General features: G+C 45.1%; 1 protein-coding gene and 2 non-coding genes across 7 annotated transcripts in view; 2 read left to right on the top strand and 1 right to left on the bottom strand.

Annotated features, from left to right (window-relative positions):
* dpp (decapentaplegic morphogen) overlaps window positions 1-12,947 on the top strand; it is a 34,408-nt gene extending 21,461 nt beyond the window's left edge. Inside the window, exons 1-3 of one of the 5 annotated variants that reach the window (XM_033379912.1) lie at window positions 2,924-3,071; window positions 8,131-9,090; window positions 10,960-12,947. In XM_033379912.1, the coding sequence (XP_033235803.1) occupies window positions 8,145-9,090; window positions 10,960-11,885 (1,872 nt within the window). In that variant the 5' untranslated portion in view covers window positions 2,924-3,071; window positions 8,131-8,144 and the 3' untranslated portion in view covers window positions 11,886-12,947. Of the gene's footprint in view, window positions 1-2,923; window positions 3,072-4,971; window positions 5,503-7,856; window positions 7,956-8,130; window positions 9,091-10,959 lie in introns of those variants that run through there. The other 4 variants (XM_001355941.4, XM_033379910.1, XM_033379911.1 and 1 more) reach the window with 4 other exon arrangements.
* A 1,126-nt stretch (window positions 12,948-14,073) lies between these two features.
* Window positions 14,074-14,188, bottom strand: TRNAY-GUA (transfer RNA tyrosine (anticodon GUA)). The gene is made up of 2 exons: window positions 14,152-14,188; window positions 14,074-14,109 (listed from the first exon to the last, which is right to left on the bottom strand). It is a non-coding gene; the product is annotated as a tRNA-Tyr (tRNA).
* A 3,277-nt stretch (window positions 14,189-17,465) lies between these two features.
* TRNAY-GUA (transfer RNA tyrosine (anticodon GUA)) lies at window positions 17,466-17,559 on the top strand. Its single transcript has 2 exons — window positions 17,466-17,502; window positions 17,524-17,559. It is a non-coding gene; the product is annotated as a tRNA-Tyr (tRNA).
* The last annotated feature ends 514 nt before the right edge of the window (window positions 17,560-18,073 follow it).

The following is an 18,073-nucleotide window of genomic DNA, read 5'->3' as shown; positions in this document are numbered from 1 at the left end:
TCTAATGAGTGGATTATATTTCTGGATGGACTGAGGAAGATACAATACAATAGTGTCTGCCTTGGCTTCACTCCTTCGCTTCTTACCGCCTGCCAAAGCTTGACTCTGAGCAAATATCCTTTCTCTCCACCCACGACGTGTCCCCGTGAGAGCCCTCATAGGTCAGGCCTGCCTCTGCGTCCAGGACAATTAGGACTCACTCCCCCGTTGCGTGTTAGGGGCAACAGAATGCAAAAAGGGATCATGATGATCCTGCTGTGTCGCAGGTCCAGGTCCAGGCAAAGGGAAAGGCCATGGCAAATGGCAATGGCAATGGCCTGGCATGTGGTCGGTAGACAGCCGTCTCCTCCTTCCCCGTCTCGTGCCCCTCCGAACAGTGTCAAGGAGTTTTTGCGCTGTAAGATGTTTTTGCCAAGCACTTGCCGCTGCGGGCCAAGTCGTTTACAAATGACACACGAGCCGAGAGGGGCAGGAGGTTGATAAATGAACTGCAGCTGATAATGGATTTCGTGTTTCGGGCGGGATGATGCCGACACTGGGATGGGATGGCCAGTGAAAGTAGCGCCGATGGTGAAGGTTCCATGGCGGGCTCGAGTTCCAGGGATGGCAAAATATGAGATAAGCCTGCCAGATAGCGGGCCATGGACTCGATTTGAGGTGGTCCAGGCCGGAGAGCCGAAGAGCCGGGCCTAGGCCCCGATAAGCAGTGCCGTACGAAAGGTAATTAAATGCCATTAAAGTTGAGTGAAGAGAATGCCAGCATTCCATCGAGCAAATGTATCTGTATCTGTTTATCTGCTGGATGCAGTGAGAGTGGAGTTGCTGAGCAGAACGAGCAGCAAAAGAAACCAAACAAAACGAAGGAGGAGCTCAGAACACACACACACACACACAGAGAGTCAGAGTCAGAGCCAGAGACAGAGACAGATAAAGATGGGACTGGGACTGGGACGGGGACTGGGCGACGGACAAATCAGACGGCGGCGCTCGACGATTAACATACAAAAGGATTTCGAAGAACTTTGGATCCCGCCTTCTTCTCATTGTGTCTGTGCGAGTGTCTGGGTGTGTTTCTTTTTTTGTTTTTGTTTTTGTATCTCTGCAGTCAGTCGCTTCTTGTGGTTCGTTTTTCGTTCCCTCTGCGCCAATGGGCATGAATCACTTTGGGGCAACAAGAGCAGCAGAACAGCAGAGCAGCAGAGCACCAGCAGAGGGCTGGGCATGTTTCGGTGAGGCAGCCAAAGCGACGACAGAGGTTCAGGTTCGGCTTTGAACCAACTGCATCCTAAGCTAGATTCTAAAGTGCTTACTAACAGTTTCTTCCGGCTAGGGATAACTGACAAATTGCCTGGAAATATGATGCTCACAGTGGAACTGGGGAGGGGAGAAGGAAATGCCAAGGGCCGGTCAGACGGCGGCAAGTGAAGAGAAGAACAGGGACAAAGGCTACTTAAGAAGCCTTGGCGCCAGTTCCATATGGTGTATGTGTGTGTGTGTATGTGTGTGTGTGTGTACCAGAGAAAAGCCGCAATGTCTGGCAACGCTTAATTTGGTCAGCCTCCGGTCCAGACGTCGCGACCGAGCACCGACGCCACTGAGTAGGGATCTAAGATACTTCCTAGAGTCGAATACACATAGTGTCTTTGTACTCTATATTGACTGGCTTCCAGTAAGAGAAACATACAAGGATATCAAGACGTCAAAGCTCTGACACGTGGTATTCAAATATTAGAACTCTCCTGGAGGAAAGCTTCCAAAGATAGAATATACATACCTAAGAATACAGAGATACATTTACTTGTTATCCAAAGTGTTAGATATTACCCCTTCTTGTACCCCTTCTTGTACCCCTCTTGTACCCCTCTTGCACCCCTCTTGTACCCCTCTTGTAAGCCTTCTTCTACCCCTCTTGTAACCCTTCTTGTACCCCCTTTTGAACCCCTTCTTGTACCCCTTTTATACCCCTTCTTGTACCTATTCTTCTACCCCTCTTGTACCCCTTCTTATACCCCTTCTTCTACCCCTCTTGTACCCCTTCTTATACTCCCGCTTCAGAGGGTTTTTTTTAGAATCTTTCCTGCCTTCTTCTGCAGTTCAAGGCAGTCGCTGAGAGCCAAGTTAGTCAGCCAGGCGGCTCCACCTACCGCGATTCGAGCGCCGGCGTCGTCGTCGTCGTCGTCGTCGTCGTCGACTTGGCTGGCTTGCAGCACCTGCTGTCTTGGCAACAACTGCAAAAGCCGCAGCAGCAGGAGCAGGCACAGGCGCAGCAGCAGCAACAACAACCACAATCTTTTGTGGCAGAGTCACGTTGGCTGCGCATGCGCGGGTGTTTTCAGGTTGAGTCGACTAAAGTCAAGAGTCATCTCTGGGAGCGGGAGCGGGGGCAGCGGGGAGGGCAGGGGGAGAAGCAGAAGAACAGCTAAAAAAAAAGGCAGTTAAAATGCATTTAGCTGCTGTGCGCTGGTATTGGTGCGGCTCTGTGCTAGCGAGAGTATCTGTGTGCGCGAGTGTGAAAGAGCCAGCAAGTGTCATTCCTATGGCGGCCGCTGCCCTTTTTTTTACTTCTTGCCAACCAATAAAATTATACTAATTCCTGACTTTTTGATTTCATTTTCTGTTTGTGCAATGCCCGTGTATCTGTGTATCTGTGTATCTGTGTGTGTCTGTGTATCTGTGTATCTGTGTGGTTGCTAAGGATTTCGTTACCTAAACACGAACACACGTACAGACACCCGCCGAGTCATAGATACAAACACAGACACAGAGTCTTGAAAAGAAAACAGCTCGACTCGGGGGCTCTCGCTCACTCCTGTGGCCCCTGTGCTGTACGGCCCCTGGGCCCAGGCGATCTGGCTGCCTTTCTGGCTGGCAGCTTCAGACTCCAGCTCCAGGAATGCGTGATCGCGACCGGGCGAGACAGTTCGGTTTCATACTTGGCTCATTGCGCTCGTGCAACACCCCGAAAAGAGTAGCGAGGTTCTCAAATGTGCCCCTCTCTACTGGCTGAACTCGGCAAGAAAACGGTTTAAGGCTTTCGTGGTCGCTTTCTTGGACACTCTGGAATTACAAAAGTAAGTCAAGAAGATATTGGTGGCCAGAGGAAACTGTAGGATTCAGTTATCCATACCTATAAGGCAAAGAATATACAATATACTCGATTAGATTCTAAATTGTTGCCGTTTGGGGAACTTTTGTTCCTTTCTTGCAAAAAAAAAAATATTTTTAAGTTTATAGTTCATTGAAAAATTCGATTTTCAAAAGTATTCATCGGTAAAATAGTTGCTTCAGTTAGAAAGTGTCCTCAAAGAGTGTCGAAAAGTGGCAGATAAATTCCTGAAAGAAAGCTGCGAATATTACTCAACGTTTCCGGTGTTTCCTTTCTTATAAGCCACCCTCAACGAATCAGAATAAAGTAGGGAATGAAATTTGAGTGCGCTCAAATGATGAAATCCCGAGTAATAGCCGGAGAGTATTTTACATTCGACATTCTACATTTTATCCCGCCGTATAAGTGGGTCGGTACGATCTGTAAGATAGCATATATTCGGCATATTTATTACTAAAATTAGTTATGATATGGGGGTCTCCTTTTGTACGAAATTCTGTCTTAAAACTCCACTTTTGTATGATAAATTGCGGCGAGCGAGCCATCCGACTTGACTGTTGGTGTGAGTGAGAATGTGAGTGGAGTGAAAGAGAGAGAGAGAGAGAGGCAGAGGCAGAGAGAACGAAACGAAGAAGATTTTTGACGTCGTGCTGGCTGGCTGGGAAACTGAAAAGTGGCGCTAGACGAGGTGCGTGATCATGATCATTGCCCCGATAATGATCATCCCAAAGACGATGATGATGATGTGCAGGAGGCGGCGGAAGCGGCGGAGGAGGAGGAGGAGGCAAGAACCAAAACTTTGAGAGGGCGCGCTCTCGTGTGTCTCAACGTCTGTCTCTCTCTTTCAAGTATTGCTCTCAAAGTGGAGCTGCCCGAAGACGAGAAACGAGCGGCGCGAACAGCGAACGCTCGAAAGCCGAACACGAGCGAGCCGAAGAGGCTTCGGTCGGCTGTTACTGTATCTGTATCTGAGTATCTGAATCAGGTAGAGGTAGACAGAAAGGCGTTAGTCGTTCCACAGCGCTGATCGAGTTTAAAACTATTCCGCTGCACGGAGAGCACAGAGCGGAAGCCAAAGTAAAAACTTAACGTTACGAAAAAACACACACAGCCGAAAGCTTTAAAGAAAATCCGTACTGCGGCGCGTTCAAACGTTCAAAAGCGATAAATGTTCCAAAATTTGATGCAGAAACAAAGAAATCGATGAGTGTGTGCTGCCAAGTGGTGCGTGTGTGCGGTGTGTGCGGTGTGTGCGGTGTGTGCGGTGTGTGTGGTGTGGTGTGGAATGGAATGCCAACCGACAAGTTGTAAAGGGAAACCCTGAAATCTGAACAGCCGCCAGCCAGCGGCAAACAAAACTGTGAATACGAAACAAATACACGCAGCAGATACTGCCAAAGAGATACAGATACATCTCTTGTCTCTCGCGTGTGAAGTGCGCATTGAAAACAAACAACAACAAAAACCCAGCAAAAACAACAATAAATCTGCATAAACAATTGAGTCTCTCCTTGGAAAATATGTGGATTACAGCTACGACACGGCCCCGATGCCGCGGCGAGTGCTCGGACAAATGGCAAACGGGAAGAAAGTAACTGAATCCGAATGACAAGTGTATCTGCCAGATACTCACTGGGGAGAGTGTCATGTGCCGCGGCATTCCGACCGCAGCAACAACACGAAGCACAAACACCCAGCGCCTGGAGTGCGGCAATACAATTTTCAACAAGAACTCGATCTACTTTATCTACAATTATCGCAAGCGAAAAACCAAAACCAAACCAAACGGAGATACAGTAGCCGAAACACGCACGCCACCAAAACCGAAACCGAAACAGCAACAGATACACAGTTACAGGTACAGATGCAGATGCAGATACAGATACAGATACATATACAGAGCGAGTGAGAGTGAGAGAAGTCCCTATCAGATATTTACACAAACGTGATTTATTTGAAAAGCGAAACGAGAGGCACAACAACAGTACTGAACGGAAGCCTCAAGTGCCATAAACATCTGTAAATTGTGCAAATATATCGGAGTGTAACCAAAAGCCGCACGGCGCGATAACGCACTCGCAGTGGCAGTGGCAGTGGCACTCGCAGTCGCAGACGTCATAAATTCAGTGGAACGAAAGGTGTCAGCCCAGCCTATAGACAGACCACGACAAGACCCCCGACCGACGAGACAGTTGGTCGCTTTTATTTTGCTTGCTTTTCGGGCAATCCATCAATATCTCTCTCTCTCTCTCTCTCTCTCTCTCTCTCTCTCTAAATACAAACGGCGCTCAAATTAACGACTAAACACATGTCGTATAAATACCCACAGAAACGGGCCCACAAAGATCCAATATCAAGCGATATCATTCAACCATAGGAAACTTTATAAGACTGAGGTGAGTCCCGAACCAGAGCTCGTTGGGTTTTTCTTCTCGATATGCATTATTTTCACCCGCTTTTCCAAACCCCCTAACCCCTTCCCCCCCAGCTCGGACGGAGCCTAAGCTTATGTAAATGTGTCCCCAAAAAATCTGAACTTGGACAAGCTGTGAGAACCGCACACAAAACTGAACCATTGCATAACCAGAGTGGCATTCGATACGGAAAATTTGATATTGTTTGGGGAATGTTTGCTGGGAGGGGGCGGGGAGGAATGCATGTGGCTTCCAAGGGAGAGGGGATATCATTTCAAGTTGTTCTTTGCCTCCAAAGCTGTAGAATAATTATTTATAATGGGGAGATTACTCCAGATATCCTTCAAATCAACCAATCCCCATCCCTATAGAGAGGGCGTGATTACCAGCTCGAATCTTGAGTCCCTTGCAACCCCTAGGCCTCCTTCGCCAGAGTTAATCAAAATATTTCTCCACGTACATCATAATTGTATTGAGGACTGTCGATCAGAGTTCTAGGAACTCGCTTGACCTTTGTTGGCCCGCACAATAAAGTACCGTACTTTCCGAAGATGAGACCCTCTTAAAAGGTGGAGAATAAAAAAAAAAAAGAGAGATGGTCACATAAAAAGCGGCGGCAAAGACAAAACAAAAACGTCAATATCCTGGGGACATAAATTATATACAAAAATATAGATTTCGGTGCAGTTTACTTCTATTGTATCTGTATCTGTATCTGTATCTTTGGCCCAGCGAGGGTTTTGTCTACGTTTGCGTTTATTATTAACCAATCTAATTGCTGACGTTGTGCGGCACAGATACAAATGTATCTGTAATTGTGTGCGTGTGTGTGTGTGTGCGATGATATTGGGTAACCGGAATGAAACGTTAATAAAAAATGTGTCAATTTGCGAAACATTTCGAAGTTTCTTTATTTATATTTTTATTTGTATTTTTTTGGTCTTTGAAATTTGAACTTTAGCATGGGCTTGCGACATTTCACAGTTCGAATAGAGAGGCAAGTCCGTGCCATAATTCATTGAGTGGACGAATGGCCGAGCTTGAAAATCCCCGAAAACCCCCGGGCGGGCAGGTAGAGCCGCTAGCATGTGGGAAATGTTGGAAAACAGAAAGTAAATAGAGGAGAAAATCAAGCTGAAACTCTAGCCACACGCTTGGCCACAGAACCTGGCGGGTTCTGGGAACGTATTTAAGACAAACAACAAATTATGAACAAATCATAAACATATTTATGAAATTCACCCATTTCATTCACCCTTCCCCCGCCGCCGGCCCGCTCCACGCTGGCTCTCTCTCTCACTCTCTCTCTGCCGCTTAAGATTTCCCAATTTTCAATCCGTCTTATCAGAGCTGGAAGATCTTTTTCAGCCCTCACCGCCGGATGAGGACTGGAGGGCTCTCTACTGGTCTGGGGACTGGGACCGGGACTGGGACTGCACCCCCCAGCGTGTGCCATCTTCCATTCTTCTTCCCAATTTAACAATTTTCGAAAATTCCTTTTGCGCCCAAGCGCCCTGTCATATAACAAATTTTTTTTAGTACAAGATAAGATGCGTATCTTTATGTGAAGAACAACATGTAATTTGTTCTAGGTGTGTGTTTCTGTGCCTGTACCTTTTGGGCGCATCTTGAGATAAAATCTTGGAAATTTATTGCCTATAACCAAAATATATAGAATACTTCTAATAATTTTCATAAATTTTCCAGATAATTCCAGTGGGTTTTTAGTTTTGATTCCCTGTGAATTGCCGCCTGTTTATAAATCAAAGCCCGTGCGATAAGAACGCGGATTGAAACCTCTCTAATAACCGAAAACTTGCATCGAACCCCACATTGGATTGACCAGGGGGGCCTGTGACGGGGCAGGGGCAGGGGGGTGCCCTGGGGGCAGGGGCTGCATGGGACTATATTGAATTTCTAAGCGTAGACATAAAACGGGGCACAGCGAATGCTTTTGGTATGCCGATATGGCCCAGAAGATCGCGTGTCAGTCCGAAAGGTGCAATGTCCGCCCGGATTGCAACACTTGTACATAGGTAGGGGGGAGGGAGGGGGGCCGGGTTGGATATGAGTGTTTTAGAGAGAGAGAGAGAGAGGAGAGCCAGCCATTTTTTAGTTGCACCTTTCACCCTTGTGGGCCATAAAAGTTTCGTGGCAGGGCAGGGCAGGGCAGGCGCTTCTTGAAATGTGCCAAGAAGAGTGCCCGGAGTGCCAAAGGAAGCGGCAGCAGCAGCAGCAGCAGCGGCAGCGGCAGCGACGGCAAGTCGCAGTCGGCGTCTCCCACGCAGCGACGCTGGCCGCAGCAGCGCTGCCTCTACCTGTGGTACCTGCCGAAAGAGCCCGATCGTGTGCCTCTCAGTCGAGCATCGCACGTCGTCGGGCACACACAGGCGCACACACACACACACACGCACGCACGAACAGAGGCAAGCAGAGTGAGCGAAAGAGCTGGGCTCGGCCCGTATAGTCGTCTCGCTCCAGCTCGGGGCCACACTCAAACACCGAAGCGCTCAAACGCTTGAGTGAAAGAGCGGAGGACCGATCGATCCGAAGAGTAACCCTTTTCGACAAATGCTAAACCATTTCTCCCATGTTTCTGTATCGTTCCAGAGTTGCAAGCGACCATGCGCGCATGGATTCTACTCCTCGCAGTGCTGGCGACTTCTCAACCGATCGTTCAAGTTGCTAGCACCGAGGATACGAGTATATCCCAGAGATTCATCGCAGCCATAGCGCCTACCCGCACTGAGCCATCAGCAGCATCAGCAGCATCAGCAGCGGCTGCGGCAGCAACAGCAACAGCAACGGCCACGGCAACAGCAACAACAGCATTAGCAAAAGCATTTAATCCCTTTAACGAATTGCTCTACAAAAGCAGTGATAGTGATAGTGATAACAACAACAACAACTACAAAAACCGCAGCAACAACAACAACAACAACCTAAATAAAGGCCCAAGGAATAACAAAAACAAGGGCAATAAACATAGCAAAAGTGACGCGAATCGACAGTTCAACGAAGTGCATAAGCCAAGAACAGACCAATTAGAAAATTCCAAAAATAAACCTAAACAATTAGTTAATAAATCCAACAAAATGGCTGTCAAGGATCAGAAGCATCATCAGCCGCAACAGCAGCAGCAGCAGCAACATCACAAGCCAGCGACTACGACTGCGCTAACATCCACAGAATCTCATCAATCCCCGATTGAAACAATCTTCGTGGATGATCCCGCCCTGGCCCTGGAGGAGGAGGTGGCCTCCATCAATGTCCCCGCCAACGCAGGGGCCATCATCGAGGAGCAGGAGCCGTCGACCTATAGCAAAAAAGAACTCATTAAGGATAAACTGAAACCAGATCCCTCAACTCTAGTCGAGATCGAGAACAGCCTTCTGTCGCTGTTCAACATGAAGCGGCCGCCCAAGATCGATCGCTCCAAGATCATCATACCCGAGGCCATGAAGAAGCTCTACGCGGAGATCATGGGCCACGAACTGGACTCGGTGAACATACCCAGGCCAGGACTGCTGACCAAATCAGCAAACACAGTGAGGAGTTTTACACACAAAGGTGAGTTCTCAGTTTTCTCAACAAAATTTCGATCGTATATATAATTCGGTGGTATCTGAAACGAGGTTTATTCTTTTCGTATTTGTAAGAGGATCAAGGCAGGGTTGGGACTTAATTTCGAGGCATTACAGTCACAGGAAATAGTGGAACACCGATTCTTAAGCGACGTCCTAGACGCCCTTAAGATCTAAGCTAAGATCCTTCAGTCCCCTTTGATTTCCATTCTTCATATCGTAGTTTCAATTAATTTTCAAATACTTTCAATACACTTTAAGAGTGGTATCTGTGGCATGGATTTGTGGCAATGAGTTCCAACATTGCACATGAATAGTGGACCGATCTCTTGAGGATTATTTTATGATCAGCTCAATCCTGTCTCGTATCGATTATGATAGCAAATACTTTACTTTATAGATAAATAATAAAGGTAGTACGTACATGAGGAATACATAGATTTCCACTCAAAAAAAAGATCGATACTATCGCTATCACACACTAAAACCTTGATAGTTTTGTCATGCGATGACCTATATTTTTCACCTGCTCTCTGGTTACCCTGGCTCTCTGGCAAAGGATTCCATACATCTTTTGGATTGATTTCCCCCTTTTTTCCACTCATGGGAAACGCGTACTTTCCGCTACTAAAATGCGAATGAAGAGCGTATCTGGATTTTCCCTGAAATACTGTTTCATCTAAGCGATTTGCATACCTGGCCGAGTGCATCATTCAAGCAGGCGCGAAGAACTGTGGAATCACGCGGAAATTTCGCAGCTTTTCAAAATGAACAGAACGCCGGAGAGGGTAGCAGGCGAAAAGGACAGACAGTGGACAGGTCCTTTTACCTGCCGGGCCGTTAGCCGTGCCCAAAAGTGACCTTGAGAATTTTCAACGGAATTACACCCGGAATGTTTAGCGCATGCGCTAAATGGCTTTTATATTGTATTTGTAGAAATAACAATTATTATTAAAACGTATTTCGCATTATTTTCCGCAGGATTAGAGGGACGGACAATAAAGCAGTTAGAACAGGGCAGGCTAGGCCGGTAACAGCAAACAGGTAACCAATCCAGTCCAGTCCAGTCCAGTCCAAGCCAACAAACCGGCATGGCTAAGTGTCTAGGGCCAAGTGTCTAAGCCTCAGTTCGGTTTGCCTTGGCTACGCTTCAGTTTTGGTTACGGATTCGAGTTCGGATTCGGGTGCGGCTGCGGGTGTAGGGTGTAGGGTGTAGGGTTTCGGTTCTTGATTCTCAAAAGAATTTACGACTATTTTCCTTTTGTGTGCACCACTCGAGAGTGGTAAGATGGTAGCTGCTGCGGCATCGACAGCGGCATCGATTCAAATTAAGATTTTTCAGCAAGCGTGCAGAGTTTGCACCTTGCCGGATCGGATCGGATCGGATCCTCAAAGGTAGGCCAGGGTGGGCCAGAGTCTTTAGCACAGGCGCCAGTCGTAAAAAGGCGGCTGGACAGCGGCAACTGGAACGTGCGATTTTCGACCTGTTTTCCCGTTTTCTCTGAGGAAACTCAAGTAGTGGGAGTTTTTAAGCAGGGGCTACTTACGATCGCAGGTAGAAGCCAGGAGAACATGCTCGAATGTCTGTCCGATCACCTGCCGTGGTACGTGGTACGCAAATTCTGTCAGTTTTTATGTCCCCTGCCCCCCCTGATCGAGAATCTAGCGGATTATCATAGTTGATTCCCTGATCCGCACTTACAATATCGAAACCACTTTTTCCTGATCCGGATATCGGAGTCTCTCGGTCACTTTGAACCGTTCGCTGATCGCAGAGAAGGGGCTTTGATGCCACGTCCTATATCTATGGTTCTTACTCAAATCGAAACTCTCCTTCTTTTGCTTTCAATTGCAGATAGTAAAATCGACGACAGATTTCCTCATCATCATCGGTTTCGGTTGCACTTCGACGTGAAGAGCATACCCGCCGAGGAGAAGCTGAAGGCCGCCGAGCTGCAGCTGACCCGGGACGCGCTTGCGCAGGCGGCGGTGGCCTCCACGTCGGCGAACCGGACACGGTACCAAGTGCTCGTCTACGACATCACCCGCGTGGGTGTCCGGGGACAGCGGGAGCCGAGCTATCTGCTGCTCGACACGAAGACAGTGCGTCTGAACAGCACCGACACGGTGAGCTTGGACGTGCAACCTGCCGTGGATCGGTGGCTGGCTACACCGCAAAAGAACTACGGCCTGCTGGTGGAGGTCCGGACGATGCGCTCGCTCAAGCCGGCGCCCCACCATCATGTTCGCTTGCGCCGCAGCGCGGACGAAGCGCACGAGCAGTGGCAGCACAAGCAGCCGCTACTGTTCGCCTACACGGACGATGGGCGGCACAAGGCGCGCTCGATACGGGACGTGAGTGGGGGCGGCGGTGGCGGTGGCGGTGCCGGGGAGGGTGGCAAGGGCAACGGAGGCGGCAGGAATCGGCGGCACCAACGGAGGCCGGCGAGGCGCAAGAACCACGAGGAGACCTGCCGTCGGCACTCGCTCTACGTGGACTTTGCGGACGTGGGCTGGGACGATTGGATCGTGGCGCCACCGGGGTACGATGCGTACTACTGCCACGGCAAGTGCCCCTTCCCGCTGGCCGATCACTTCAACTCGACGAACCACGCGGTGGTGCAAACCTTAGTCAATAATCTCAATCCAGGGAAGGTACCAAAGGCCTGCTGCGTGCCCACGCAGCTGGACAGCGTCGCCATGCTCTATCTCAATGACCAAAGTACAGTTGTGCTCAAGAACTATCAGGAGATGACAGTGGTGGGCTGTGGCTGTCGATAGATTCGATCGAGCCACTGTAGACAGAGCCGAGTGTAAAAAGAGAGACCAATCGAATGAATCGAATGATTCGAATGAATCGAGTGTCGAGAGATCGCGAGCGAGAGAGCATCAAATGCTGTTTGGTTCCAAGCCGTCAATGCTTTAAACACAACGCAAACAAAATGGACTGAATATTTGAATTTTAAGTGTAAATCGTTAGACTTTAATTGTACGAGTATATACATATGGATGCAGCCGATACCCCACACCCCACAACCCACGCCCCCCCTGCCCCCCGCCCTATCGCGCCACCTTGGAGAGGAGCCTCTGTCAGTTTCCACAGCTAGGCTTTGGAAAACCCTTGATCAGAGCAGATCCCAGCGAGAGAGCAGAGTCAACTGTAAATAGCCGCCATGCCCAGCCACCAGCCACCAGCCACCGACCACCGACCACCAGATAGCCATCGAGGATACACAGGAGCTGCTGAGGAGAAAAACAAAGTGAACAAATTGTATAAAAATGCTAAAATATAACTATTATCTGTACGAGTACGAGAACGAGGAGGAGGAGGAGGAGAACTTTTCTACTAGCCTTTTTTTGTTAATAATTTTATAATGAAAAAAAATCACTTGTAAATTTACTAGAGCACTCAAGCGATAATATAATCGATGGAAAATTACTTGAAATTATTTAGGAAATACCAACCACACACACACACACACACACACACACACATACAATAACTGTCTCTTGTATATGTTCTGTTCGAAATCCTTATATATCACACTCACCCACCCACACACAAAAAAAAACATAAATCTACGAAACGGTATTCAAACTTCGTTCCGAAACCAACCTAAACGTAACTGTAAAATAAAAACAAAGCAAGATGGAAAATTCTAAACTAAAATAAACTATGCTCTATGAATATACATATAAATATTTACATCGTTATGCGTTCTAAGCTAAGCTCGAATAAATCCGTAAACGTTAATTAATGTAGCCATATAAGATTGAACAGTTAAGCTCAGCATGTTGGATAAATTAGTAGAAACGAAACGGAAAACCACAAAAAAAAACAAAAACAAAAAAAAAACACCAGAAAACTCGAAATGAAAATATCGATTCGTGCCTGATGTTGCAGAGCACGATTTGTATATGTATTTTTTCATATAAACTTTATTATTTTATTTATTTAAAACAAACACACACACACACATATTTTTGATGATGCAATGAATGCAATGGAGCGAAGAGGAAAAAGAAAGAAAGAAAAAAAATATAAGAGAAAAAAATTTATTAAAAACTATTTACATTGAAGTTTATTTTTATTTATTTTTTTTGTATTTTAGGTGGGGAGGAAAAAAAGGCATCTCAATAACTTGGACTAAAGGGCAAAAAAAATAATTTAAAAAATAATTATATTATTATAATTATATTCGAAATTGGCCAAAACTATCCATAAAATGTAAATATTCTTGATGGATGGTGTAGCCATGTTGGGCGATGATTTTGGAACAATCTCGAGTCCACTATTTCTAAAAAATAAAAAAAATATTATGCATATTGTCGTTTATGAATAAACAGATCATGTTTCGGCTTGCTTCGAGATCGGACCACTATATGGCATAGATGCCATAGAGACGATGGTTCGAAAAACAAGTTTTTGTAAGAAAAGCTTTTACACAAGTCTGAAGATCTTGTCAAAATCTGGCCACTTTATGCTACCTATATATTGGAGTTCCCATGTGTGGCATGGTCACTGATGGGTCGTCTACATACTGGCTATAAAGAACAAATGCAAGTCAATACATACAATACAGTGCCGCTCAACTGAATAGGTTCAACAATTTTCAAAAGTCAAACCGCTATATCTTACCGATTTATATGAAATAATTGTTTTTGCATAGATTGATTCATTGTTAATATAGCAAGAAGGTGGTTTCCAGAACACGTTTTTAAAGGCTATTAATTAATTTAATTTTTTCAAAAACATTCCATAAAATGCCTATTTTTTTTAGCTCAACTGAATAGGTTCAGGTATTTAAAAATTCAAAAATTACATCTTTGGCTGTTTTTAACATACAAAAATAACCATGAAGTATAAGTTAGTATTTGGTAGTCCCACCTTGGTTTGATATTACTTCATATCTCTCAAAGTTCAGTAGTAAGATTCCACAAAAAGAAACACTCCAAAAGAGACGCATTATCCTTCGAGCCGGATTTGAACCAGCGACCTATGGATGACTGCTCCATAGCTCCATAGGATCTACGAGCCCAATCACTTCTACAGTCCACCGCTCTACCAACTGAGCTATCGAAGGCGTTGTCGAACCAGGTGCCAATTCGAAACTTCCCCCGCTTATCAGACGTCAACAGAAAACAATTGCAAACTGCTTATCGCAGCATAACGTAAGCCCACAAGAAACAGTCAGAGACACGCCCCACGGGAGCAGGGGCGCAGATAAGCAGACAAGAGGTGCAAGAGCACCTTAAACAGTCTATAGATTACAAAAAAAACACATGATGATGTATGCAAATAAATCGGTAGGGTGGAAAACCCGCTACGAGCCCGTGCCACAGCGGGTGCGGGTAATTTGTGGTGCGCCCCAACCTAAATGACATTAAATAAGCCAGATCCAAACGGGTGATAACGATCAGCATCTGTAGACGACTGTGGACGGCTGGCATATCAACTTTCCATCGAGCTGTCTAGAGCTTAACAAATTGCCGGCCAACGGACTGACAGAAATGTGTATGGAAAAACTATTCAAACAGCTGAATGAACTTTGATGCTGATAAGACTGGGCAATAAATTTGAATTATAATAAGTTGATTTCTGTCCAACAGAATTCCAGTAAACTGGTCGTCCAACGCAAAGTCTAGTAGGGAATATTGTCTGAAGAAATTGTGCCTTTTAAAGCCCGCAAACGTTTAAATTTAGATAAATGAAATACATTTCCAATATATATAACATTTAATTAAACATAGTGTAGGTGTTTTTGAGAATTAAATAACATTTATTATTGTTGGTTTGCATCCAATATTTCATATAAATATCACTTATTTTTGTCGGTCTGCATTGAAAAAAAAACCAAATAGTAGGAAATATTGTCTGAAGAAAGCCTTAAGCCTTTAAAAGGCTGCGATCACTCAGATTTTGATAAGTAAAGTACATTTAATTAAACATAGAGTTAGTGTTTTTGAGAATTAAATAATATTTATTATTGTTGGACTACATTTAAAAATAAAGTCAAACATTTAAACCTTTATAACCCTAGAAGATGAGTTACAATTTTATCCAATATTTTATAAAAATATCACTTATTATTGTCGGTCTTCATTAAATAAAAAAAAACAACAAAATAGTTGGGAATATTGTCTGAAGAAAGCCTTAAGCCTTTTAAAGGCTGCGATCGCTGAAATTTTGATAAGTAAAATATATTTAAAAAAAATTGTACATTTAATTAAACATTGAGTTGGTGTTTTTAAGTGTTTAATAACACTTAATAAGTGTTGTTTGTCTGCATTAAAAAAAAGTCCTGTATATAAACATTTAAAACCCTAGAACAGACCGTCGATAAATTAGTTTCGTTTTCAAAAATTAAAAAAAAATTTTTCTTTAAAATTATACATTTTTAAACTTTTAAAACCCTAGAAGCGACCGTCGATGAGTAACAATTTTTATCAAAATTAAAAAAAAATCTTATATTTAAACTCTAGAAGACACCATCGATGAGTAATAATTTTGTTGAATATATTTTATGAATGAGTACTCAATCAGTCGCATTAATCAAAATCAGGCTGCTGAGTGTAATAATCGAGATAGCATTGGGGCTTGCCCTAGACTCAGTTACACTACGAGACCTAGAAACGACCTACATACTCGTACATATAGCTATTTTTAGTCCCAATCAAACCGTTTCAAAACTACAGTGGAACCAGAGTTGAAATCGAAAGGCAATTGCACTGAAAGTTCGAGTCTGAGGGAGCCAAGGAACGAGCCGGCGAATGGGTCAGATGGTTAGATGAGTCACGCGGGGATTGTGTGCTGGCTTATCGGGGAGTAAATTAATTTACCCATCCCCTGGAGGGCTGCAGCGGCTGCACACTGCACTGTGGCAAAGTGAAATTTTTCGGCTCAATTAAATGACTCATCAGGCGGCAGAGTAGTGATGCTGCCCTGCCACACACAATGTGAGCCCACGATAAGGTGTGCCTCGGTCGGGATCCGGGATCTTTGCTAAAACAGTTCCTAGGGGTTTCCTAGGAACTTGGCAATTTTTCGTTGGTTCTGTTAGATTTGAAGAGCCGATAGGGCAGCGCCCACATAGAGAGAGTGGAAATTCTGCTGTGGAAATTCATTCAATCATAGCAGAAATTGATACCTAGATCAAGAGGGCCCGGCGACCAGGAGATCTCAAATCGCTGATAAACAAAATTGGGCAAGAAATGTTAAAACGGAGAAACTAAGCGGAGAAACGACTCGAGTCATTCTTAAAAAATTATGAGAATTTGTTGTAACATACCTGAGCAAATTACAAATAACTAACCCAGAGGTTACTCGGACCTCGGGACCTCGGGACTCGAGCCCTCGCCGCGGGAATCATTTTTCGTTATCTAACAAGGCATTTTGAGCAATCGATCCACACGCACACGCACACAGGGATCCGGCACGGCACGGCACTCTTCTAACCTTACTCAATGGATCACAAACAAATTGCCGCTCATGGCGCTTGGACCGCCATCTCAGCTGTCCCTCATTTCCTCCAACCCATCTGCCGCTCTCTCTCTCTCTCTGCTGGATGGGTTTTTGGTCGGTAATTATCCGTAAGCTGTCAGTTTTTTCGCTCCGCTTCATCCAATGCACCTTTTTTGGAGATGGGAACTAAACGATACTCGGACACGAATAGATGTTAAGATATGCTATTCCCACAGCTTTTAGCCCAAGCCAAGAAGGCCTGGAGATTTCGTGAATCACGCTCCCATCCCTAATTTATATACATATATAGATTAACTGATATTGGTCGGCTGGTCGGCTGCTCGGCTGGTCGGCATTCGGTTGTGTGTGTGTGTTTTTATGACTTTCCGCATTTTTGGCATCCTAATTGGTTTGTTAAGTATTTCTCTCGTTTCACCTTTTGGACCCGTCAAAAATTGCCCCTTTGGCTTATCAGGAACACACTTTGTCCGTGGCAGAAGCGGCTCCTAGGCCCAGAAGCGGACCCCGGCGGCCCACCACTTGACTGATAAGCCCGATCGTGTCTTGTGCGCGTCTCGGGCATGAATCACCTGGGCTTCACTTTGGCCCACAGGCGATGCTGCGATGACTCACGGCCGGGCGTTTCCTAGGTGGCCGCACTAATTGTCGCCCCCGATGGGCACCTTCTTTGTTTACACTAGGCGCCTTCCTTTCATCTCACCGAACCACCGAGCCACGCCAGGCAGCGCCGAACCGAAGCGAAGACAAATCGAGTTTTACATTCGTTACTCCCCAAAAACGATCGCCTCACCGCTCTTCATTCGCCGCCTCTCTCTCACTGATAAGTCGCCATTAATCCAATTGGCTTTTGAGCTCGTTTTGCGGCCTCCGAATATAGACCTTCGATAGCTCAGTTGGTAGAGCGGTGGACTGTAGAAAGAGTTTCCTAGTGTAGACATCCATAGGTCGCTGGTTCAAATCCGGCTCGAAGGATTCCAACTTTTTTTTTTAAATTCAGTTTCTTCTTTTTTGGGATTTGTTTAGGCGTATTAGAGAAATAAATAATTAAGAATTTGTATAATAATATTTTTAAACCCTTGTAACTGGTTATGTATAGTTTTAAGTGGTTTTCCATATGGAAAATATATTTTAAGGGAATTTGATTAAATTTCCTATGATATGAACTATAGTTTCTTTTATTTTTATTCGGTTGCATTAGCTTTTGCCTACTTTCATAAGATATTTTAGATTTTTTGACTATAATTCTAATACAAACTTTAGTTTAAAAATCTTTATAATCCAATTCTATGAGGCCAAAGTCTTGCCAGATGGACTGAAACTCATAAATAGCTTTATCGAATAAAATCAAGAATATCTCTTCCACTTTTTAGCCACCAACTCCAAATCAGAAAAGCACCTTCAAGGCTTCAACAGTCAATAAATTCTGGTTTACTCTGCTGTAACAAAAATATTAAAAATCTCCTCATTGTTCATCATTTTCAGTAAT

Source organism: Drosophila pseudoobscura, chromosome 4 (assembly GCF_009870125.1).
Source record: "Drosophila pseudoobscura strain MV-25-SWS-2005 chromosome 4, UCI_Dpse_MV25, whole genome shotgun sequence".
In the NCBI taxonomy this organism is placed as follows: Eukaryota; Metazoa; Arthropoda; class Insecta; order Diptera; family Drosophilidae; genus Drosophila; species Drosophila pseudoobscura.
The sequence above is the reverse complement of the archived record's forward strand: the minus strand, read 5'-3'. Positions and strand labels throughout refer to the sequence as shown.